The 9,942-nt window shown below is 38.6% G+C and overlaps 1 protein-coding gene across 1 annotated transcript in view; it reads left to right on the forward strand.

Annotated features, from left to right (window-relative positions):
• The window catches only part of LOC146648539 (vertebrate ancient opsin-like), an 83,384-nt gene extending 81,375 nt beyond the window's left edge, over nucleotides 1–2,009 (forward strand). Inside the window, exon 4 of the mRNA XM_085389770.1 lies at nucleotides 1,700–2,009. Within this exon, the coding sequence (XP_085245896.1) occupies nucleotides 1,700–1,981 (282 nt within the window). The 3' untranslated portion in view covers nucleotides 1,982–2,009. The remainder of the gene's footprint in view (nucleotides 1–1,699) is intronic.
• The last annotated feature ends 7,933 nt before the right edge of the window (nucleotides 2,010–9,942 follow it).

Raw genomic sequence — 9,942 nt, forward strand, 5'->3', positions numbered from 1 at the left:
GCTTACCACGACTACTTTATTCTTTCTCAGTCAAACAGCAGCAGTCATGCGTTTGTTTTGCCCCCTTAGCTCCAGGTGTTGTGCCAAAAAGTGATCGTCAGGCAGAAAGTGATTGCTGTCTGCAAGACCGCGCGCAGCTGCTTATAGCTGTAGCGCCCAGATTACTTACATAGACAGCTACTTCCATGCAACTGAAGGTGCGGTAAGCTGAAGACAGCTTCAACCGTCTGTTTGCTGAAAAATAGTAACGCGACCACATTTTCTTGTTAGTAACTGTAACGACGTTGTAACGATAGAAATAGTAATTAGTTAGATTACTAATTACCATTATTCCCATCACTGGTTATTACCAGTAAAATAGTTGCATGTTTCATCATCTGGGAATTTACCCAGATTTATTTACTTATTTAGACAGAGATCTTGACACCCCCCCTGTCATGGTTGGCTGTGTGGCAGGTGGGCAAGCAGGAGTGGTGGATCCAAAATGCAGGACTCAGACACAGAAGTTCAACTTAAAGTGCAGCTTTATTGCTGTAAAACCTCTTACTAACTAAACTCACCAAAAGACAAACAAAAACGCTGGTGGATTAAAACACTGAAGCAGAAATACTGAACTGAAACTAGAGCTGGAAACAAAACACTGGTAACACGGAGGCAAAACACACACAGCTTGTTGAGGGTACGACGCAACACTGACTCAGAGAAACACAGGGTCTAAATCAGGGGTGCCCAATCCCGGTCCTCGAGAGCTACCGTCCTGCAGCTTTTAGATGCATCCTTGTTCCCACACACCTGAATCAAATGAATGGCTTGTTATCAGGCCTTTGCCAAACATGATGGCATGCTGAAGAGGTAATCAAACCATTTGATTCAGCTGTGTTGGAGTAGGGATGCATCTAAAAGCTGCAGGATAGTAGCTCTCGAGGACTGGGATTGGGCAGCCCTGGTCTAAATACACTGGGAAGTAACGAGGAGAATGAGACACAGAAGGAGAGCACAGCTGGGGGAAATTAGAACTGACGAGACAAGCAAAGCAGGACACATTCACATAAGACACGGACCATCAAAGTAAAACAGGAAGGATCACACAGAGACGCGAACTTGACACAGTGGAGACAGCAACTAAGAAACACAGAGATATAAACCATAAGGCAGAGGACTCTAAGAACCGAGAGACACAGAGGGGAACCCAAACATGCAGACACAGACTTACACAGAACAGAGGGGACAGAGAAACATGAAGACAAGGGATCGAAACTAGAAACCATAGAAACTCACACCAAGTACAATAATACAAAAATCACAAAGAACTAAAACGCTGGGTCAGGAGACCCAGGACCCTGATACCCCCAATGTTCAACACAAAGTTACGCCGATGATCCTTTGCACAAATAACCTACATCAGTTGAAAATACAGTGATGGCTCACACTCATAATTAAGAGAGAGAAGAGTGAGACTAAGAAAATAAAGATTATGAGTCACTATAAACTTCCCTGTTGAAGAAGCAGCAACTTTGCTAAAAATGCATCAAGCTGGTATTGTCCTTAAAGCAATATTAGAAAAAGGTATAAAATGCAGCCTAGAAACATTAGAACTAAGTGTTTAGTTCATAAAGTTTTGTCCTCTGTGGTCTCTTGCATATAACTGTGTAGTTTAAAAGAAGCTTGACCATATGTTTGTGCTGTATGCTTGCCTCAGTTTTACAGGTGCTTCCAAGCCCTGCTGCAGTGTGAAGCTCCTCGAAGAGGCTCCAGCTTAAAGAGTTCCTCCAAGGTCCCCACCAAGGCCATGAGGGGAATAGCAGGAACTGGTCCCCGCCGTACTAACGAATTCCTATTTATGGTAGCCTCATTGGGTCAACCAGCTGCTACAGTCCCCCAACTGGGGCTCTCATGTGAACCTACTATCGATATCACAAAAGCCCCTTCTTCAGACAATAGACCTGTTGTAGTCTCACTAGTGGCTCACCGTGAATGCTGACAATTGGTTATATAATCATAAAACCCTAAGGTCCCCATCCAGGAGATCAGTGAAAAAGAAAGAGGTGGTTTTACTGAGACTTGGAAAGCGGCGGTCTGCCAGTCCAGGTGGATTCAACGTGACTCCAGCATTAACTCTGGCCTGCCTAGTACAGATGATAGATCAGTAAGAAAGGGCTGTCTCTGAAAAATGTGAGCAACTATCAGAGATGACAGTAAATCTACAGAAGCTGGGAGTTTGTATATTTTACTGAGAAAAGAAACACTCATGATCCTTTCTTAGAAAGCACATTTAAAGGATGCTCTTATCAGAGCTCTGGAGTCAGACTGTAATAAAAGAGGAATTATAAGGATAATTTTGTGCAATATCTCATTCTCTTAAAATGTCATAACAATAGCGTGTTCAGGAGTGCTGGGGAAGGGCTATGATTGGTCTGTACTGATTGTTACTGACAGCAGTTACAAAGTGAAGTGAAATTGAAGAACACCAGCCACTTATGACTGCAAGCTTTTTGAAGTCCTTCAGAATGAGAAAACTTTAATAATCTGTGCAAGGGGAATGCTTTTGCAGCACTTGCACAAATAAAAGAAAGTTGTAAAATTACACAGAAACACAAGAAAGTGTAATGCAATAAAAGTACCTGAGAAACGACAGAGGTGCAAACTTAAATGGAAGTGGTGATAACTTTACCACCATAGAGTGGCAAACTCTATAGAAAACTATAGAGTTAAGTCTTCAAACCAGCAATAGTAGCGGCCATAACAGTTACAAGAAAAAAATCAAACGAGTGCAATAAGTCAAGATGTTAAATTGGGTAAAGAGAAGGAGTAGCATTCACAATTAAATGTCTTAATAAAAAGTTAATTGTACATTTAACATTGCTAGTATGCCGGGGGTGTTTGGATTTTTTTCAGGGAGATAGACTTTGGAAAGAAATACTGTAACTGCAAGTTGGAAATCACTGTACAGCCCATTCAGTAATGGCTGTGAATGTGCAGTCTAATGTAAAGGAGTTTGATGAAATGCAGCATCTAGCAATGTTAAATATTTAGCACTTGTATACCTCGAATTTTATATTCATGCTGTGTTTTGTTAGAGTTTTAAATGTGTATTCAGAGGAAAGAGGTAACATCCTAAAATGTTAGTAGAAGATTCAGATAACTACGAGTTTAGTTTATTGTTCATAAGCATGCTGTCTGCAAAGTGTGGGCACAAATCAGCTTAGCTCATAATCTTCACAGTAGCTGATATATTTATTTTCTCAAGAGTCATTCTGCAGAGTTTTGCAGTTCAATAATCAGTATCACATCTGACAATGTGCTCCAAAGTGTCTCCAAAGCACTCCATTGCAAGCAACTCATATAAGTTAAATGGAAAGAATTTGCTTTATCATATCATGTTTTCCATGTATTTGTCAGCATCTTGGTTTTTGGGGTTTTTTTTGCTAAGAAATTAAAAATCTCTCCCTTCTTGAAATGCAAAGATTATAGTAGAGTTTCTGAATGCATCAAAGCTGTGCTGTCAGTAAATGTTTAAACTGTATATGATGTGGAGCCACTTTTGCTACTGCATACAGCATACACCTGTTGGCTACAACAAGGACAGCAATGGCAGGTGAGGTGAAAAACATTGATTATATTATTACCAATCTGTCAGTGTGTAGGAATTATTGGGCAGCAAAAATCAACATTTTTTTTAAGTCCAACCTGGAAATAACTTACAAACAAGAGAAAATGGTAAGTGTGCCCATTTTTCTTGGTCAGCTTCTGATGGTTGGACAACTGGACTACTAGCATTTCCAAAATAGTGATTGTTGTGAATTTTTCCCAAAAGCGAGCTAAAGAAGGAAAACAAGTAAACCAGCAACAGGGTCATGAGCACCCAAGACTCACTGATGCACGATGATTCCTTGAAGGAGGGTTGAAGGCTGAAGAACACATTTTCTTTTCTATTATGTTGACAGCTGAGTGTATGTGCATTATTTACAAGAGGAAGAGATGGCAGCAGGATGCACTACTGGAAGTAGTTAGGCAGACCAAGGTAGTGTAATACTATGGGAAATGTTCTGCTGGGAAAGCTTTCCCATATGGAAAAGAAATGGAAAAAACTTATAAAAGACTTGCATAAGATGTGGTCTACATCATATAATGAATCCTATAAAACTTATATGATTTACTCATGAAAGTGGTCACTTTCTCATTACTTTCATATATTGTTTTAGTAAATATTGAACCCTGATTCTTTTATTCTTCTACTGGACAGAGAGAACACAGACTATCCAAACCATACAAGTTTCATTCATATAATTTTTCAAGGGATCTTATATGTGTTTTCACTCTTTTATGCTTTTCATACAAGTTTCACACAAGACAGATACAAACTTTATAAGATTAATATAAATCTTTTTCATATGGGTTGGTTTTGGAGTTCATGTGACACATTAAGAGGTATCACATAAATATTGTTGCTCACCATGTATGTTTCATGGCAGGGTATTCTGAAATGACAATGGGCTCTTTCAGCAAACTATGCTGCAATATCAACTGCAATGTTCGGGAAAGTTGACTAATATAAGAAAAATTTGATGGTTTTGATGTGGTCATTAAATTCCCTTGATTTGTGATTTGGGATGTGCCAGTTTAAAGTAAAACAAAAAACCAAAACAACTGTTAATGTCTTCATGCCTGACAACCCAGGAGGTCTCGTGGCGTTCATTCATCGACTGCTCAGAGCTGTTTTAGCAAGAGGGGAGCACAAAATTACACACTGTTGTGGCTGAATGGTATAAGTTTGTATTGGCAATTTTTGTAAATCACTTTTACCACAAAAGCTGTTTTGAGTAAAAACAAAACAAAACAATTTTGGAGGTGCATTGTTCAATATTTTTTTACATCTAAATATACCTGCAGTGTGATTTTGGTTTTTTGTTGGGTTTTTTTAGAAAAATCTTTCTAAAGCAGAATGGTCAAAGATTTTAGATGTTTGACTTCGATGTGTTATGGGAAATGCAGATGGACTCAGACAGCAGAACGCACGGAGGCACAGAGCTGCAATGAAGCAAATTTATTTACAGTGAAGGGCGAATTTTCATGGACAGTGTATTTACAACAGAATGTGAATGGGAACGTGGAGCCAGGACGTGCAGGTGAAGAAACACACACTGGTAGCGCACTCGATTTGGTACTGTTTGCCAAAACCTCCAGAAGGAAACGAACCAGACGAGGCGACCCGAAGAAACAGAGAGGCGAAATCCTGGGGAGGAAACAAAACCCTGTACTGTCACCAGCAAAAATAATCCACAGGCTCCAACAGTAACGCAGGTGTCACTGCCCCTTTACACACTGAGGAAAGTTTCTGTTAAAGTTTCAAAACTGACTCACCCATAGTTTTCCTGACAGTAAAAATGGGTCTGAGCTCTTATAGGTTAAAGAAGACGGACATCAGTAATGTCTCATGTATGTATATGTTAAGCAATGATTTGTCATTAGCTGTTCAGGGGATGTTATGGGTGCATATAGAGCTATTTAGTGTAGTTTGAGGGCTGGCGTCATTTTTTGTTACTAGATCAAAACCCATATTCAAATGAAAATGTTGACTGTGAGCTCTCAGTCTAAAAAGCATATTGCCTGCATAACCCTGAGCCTAGAGGAGCTACATTCATTTTGTGGTGAAGCTCTTAGAGCACCACCAATGTATAGACATTTAAAAAGAAAAAAGCTAACAAGAGATGTTAATTATAGCTGATAAAACCTTCGGCTGCTTTAAAAAGTGTTTAAACAGTGATTCAAGAGATTTCAACACTTTTGGAACATCTCTATTCCGAGGGTTTTTCAGTGTTTAAACTATAAAATGACGAGCATAGAAAGATCGATTTTTTACAATAAATTATTATTATCTATTCTTTCCAAGCTGCAAATGTTAATCAGTGTGTAGAAAGTATTTTCCAATGCATCTTGTGTTCATAGTGCATGAACACAAGTGGTTACACTACAGCCCAAGTTTGATTCTTCTCTTCTTTTCTCTTCCTGGCTCTCAGTATCAAAAGCACAAAGACCAAAAAAGTAAATCTTAAAAAGCATTGCTTTTTGCATGCTGTTATTAATACTGAATTTCAGACTATGTGTGTCAGATAGCAGAAGATGTTTTTTCATTACTTGAGGTCCTGGGAACTACTTCCAAGGACCTTTAATATCTCAAATCTGGGTAGAGTCAGGAGACAATCTGTCTCTGACATTATGATGATGGACTTCATTAAACCTGAGTCTCGGGGCATAATGTCTGATTATTTAACTGAATAGTCTCAAGGCTAGACTGAAGATGGGGTGAGTAGTATCCTTTGTTCTTTGATCTTATTTCAACAGTGATTATAACTGAGTAATATTGCATTGTTCCAGAAGCTGTGAGTAATAATGTAAAACAAATATGTGCCTATGAGTCAAGGAGTCTCATCAAATTTTCCTGACTGTAAGTCAGATTTGACAAAATAACTGTCTAAGATGATGTTTTAGGAGGTTTTGTTACTTACAAGTGATTAAAATGATTGTATTTCACATTGTAAAGTTAAAATATATTTCTGAATTCACTAATAAATTGAGTAAGACAAAAATAAAGAACTTATTAAAAACTGAGCACTCACTGAGAAATAATGTCCTCTTTTTATCCCACGTACCCCATAATTCACAGTATGATGAATATGCCTACAGTGGAACCCTGACTTACGAAATTAATTTGTTCCCGAGAGTCTTCGTAAAACGAAAATTTTCGTAAGACGAAGCACCCATCGCGCGTTTTGACTGAGGCGATGCTGAACGACAGGTTATAGGCTAATTGCTATCTAGAACAACAACCAAGGGGTTGTCACATGATTCGGAAGGCATTGTGGGCATTGTAGGCTCAGCCAATCAGAGCCAGCGGATTTCATTACTCAGGCATTTTGCCGTAACACGGGCAAAATATTGCTGTTCAGTGCCTTCCTAACTTGAATTTTTCGTGAAACTGGGTATTCGTAAGTCGGGGTTCTACTGTATTTTAGGGTAAGTCTTGAAATATGAGATGATGGGTGTTATTTGAACAGTTATATGATTGTTAAAATGCCAAAGGGTGAAAATGACTCTGTTGTGGTCACTACCACAAATCAGTAACATTCTAATGCAAAATATTGCCATTTTACTTCCAGCAGGTTATCATATTAGTACCGATATTATTATACAATTACTAATTGGTTTTGCCTCATGGGCATGCTTGTTACCACATTACCACTCCAAGCCTTTGACCTGTAATTATCCAGTTAAACAAACTGTTCATAAAAGACATTCACTTGGATATTACTTTGGTAATTAGGTGGTAATACCTTCCTATTTCCACAATATTATCTTCTTGTTACCACCCCATAATTACCACATTATTACTGAACTGTGGTGGTATCCATTCACCCACCTAAATCCATGCATTCAATCTTTCTCTTTATTACTTTTTTAGTACCTCTCCACGCATCTCAGCCAAGTGTTTTGCCAAGGGCTCCTTAAGTTATAGTGCAAAGAGAAAACAGGATTGGAAAAAAGTTTTGCACTGCTCAAACACAGATTTGTCCCTTAATGTAATAAAACCATATGGCTTTATCTTCAAAAATAAAGTATGTCTTATTTGCCTATTAAAGGAAGCATGAATGAGATAGTAATAGGATGCTGGTTGATTTTGATGCATTCACTTAATAGGGTTCCCATCTGGTATAGACAAAGGCGTAGATTTGGCATGGACGGAAGGGACATGTCCCCACTAATATCCAGCGATTAATGAATTGTCCCCACCAATAATTTGATCTCTTCAAGTAAAGAAAAACAAACCCGATAGAGAGAAAAAAACGATCTTTCAACGTCTCATTCACCCAGCGGTGCAGAAAGAGATAAATTACGTTCTCTACTGGAGTCCTACCTCATGTGACAAATATGGCCAATGTTATTGGCTGTGCCTTTCAGGGAGTTCTGTTTAGTTTTAGCAGCGGCAAGCCTGCGCTGGAGGATGGCAGCACAAAGGAAGAACCTGGATATAAGAAAGTATTTTTCAAAGAAACCTGCAAGTCACTTAAAGCCAAGTAAACCCATGAAATGTGTCCGTCACAATAACGTTACAGGCTATGCTAGGCTTTGGCCCACATCAGTCTAAAATTGTATGTAACCATGAATAACGTGTTTTGGAAACTAACTGCACAACAGGCAGCACTATTAGTTCTCTCAGTCTCAGAGCAGCATTTCTAATCTTGATTCAAACTGTCAGAGAAAATGGAGCCTCGAGTAAGCCAGGATATTAGTTTACAGAGGCTGTTAAAATTATATGTCTAACGTTAAAATGTTGGGCACACAATAATTTCATCCTAATGGCACTGACATATTCATAGGGTTAATTTTTGAGACAAAATATCATGAGGTAGTCATGATTTTGCAAATGTTCCACCTTGTAGTGCAGTTTGCACAAATTGTTTTAAAAATGCACTCACCCTACAAACATTACTGATGAGTCAAGATCTGCACAAAGTGACAGAAACACTGAAGCAGCTCCACATTTTATTCTTATTGTCATGTATGTCCTATTTGTCAGGTGACAGAAGAACCAACACAAAGCTCAGAGAGCAACGGTGATACAAGATCACAGGTGAAATTGGATGATGACTTGGTGGTTCAATGACTGTATTTGAAGCACATGTGTGACTGCATGTATTTGGAATGTCTCACTGTTATTCATCAGGTGACAGAGGCAGCTCTGCCATGTTGTAGCTCAGACAGAGGTGAAGAGGCGAGGTCACAGGTGACTGACTCATGATTTGGTGCTATTGATTAACTAGTATTTATTGTCATGACAACTGTTTGGCTGCTGATGTAATTTTACAAAGAATCTGAATTGACATGTCTCACTTTTTATATGGAATATGGCTGAAGAAAACTAAAGTCTAAAATACTTGGTCATTTGTTTAATAGTAATTTAACATTATATAATTCACATATAAAACTATGAATTGTAATTTTAAATGGTTTAAAAGCATGTAGAATAGCATATGTAGACAAGTATATTTCTCCTTTTCTTTAATCAAGAAGCAAAGACAAAAAGGAAAAAAAATAAGAAGCAGGGCAGGGTTCGGTGGTTGAATCATCCGTCCCCACCAATGTCAAAACCAAATCTACGCCCTTGGGTATAGAGCATAAACATGTCAACATGTATTAATCTGTAAGTTAAAATGTTTTATTGTGTTTTTATTCAAGCAACTGAGAGTAAAAATGGGTAACCCCTTATTTCCAGTCCACCCTGTGCCAGTAGCAGCTCTAACAGCAGATACTCAGTTCGTCCTTTTAGTCTGTTATTATTCTCTTTCTCACTTGCAGTGGACTTTGTGACTCTGTTGCTAACAACACTATTGCAGTCTGATTAAAAACAGAGCATGTCATTATTCAGAAGCCTAATGTTTTCCTGAGAAAACTCCAATGTTCAATTTAGCTTTGAGTATAAGAAAGACCCAGTTAGGGCTACAGTTACCAGGAGGAAATACAGCTGTGAAGTTCAAATTAAGCATCAGAATGAGGGAGGAAGGTGATTTAAGTAACTTTGAACATGGCATGGAGAAGACCACATCAGGTGCCTTGGGATTTTTTTCTATTTTTTATGTCTTTGTCTATTTCCTGTCAGCTAAAAACAGGACACTGGCTAACTAACAGATGATTGGAAAAATGCTGGCTGGTCCAATGCCTTCAGTTTCTGCTGCAACAGATTCAGTCAGAATTTGGCATCCAAAACGTTAAAGTATGGATCCATTCTGCCTTGTACAATCAGTTCAGGTTGCACCAAAGGACTCTGTCGACTGCACATTCATGATGCATTTTATCTTTGTTCTTGCTAAATAAATTATTAGAGGGGACATGAAATGCTACACACATAAAGGCTAATATACACCATGGAGCCCCGCTCTGATGTCC

This window comes from Rhamphochromis longiceps, linkage group LG18 (assembly GCF_057381845.1).
Source record: "Rhamphochromis longiceps isolate RC_006_pf linkage group LG18, R_longiceps_female_GT1.1, whole genome shotgun sequence".
In the NCBI taxonomy this organism is placed as follows: domain Eukaryota; kingdom Metazoa; phylum Chordata; class Actinopteri; order Cichliformes; family Cichlidae; genus Rhamphochromis; species Rhamphochromis longiceps.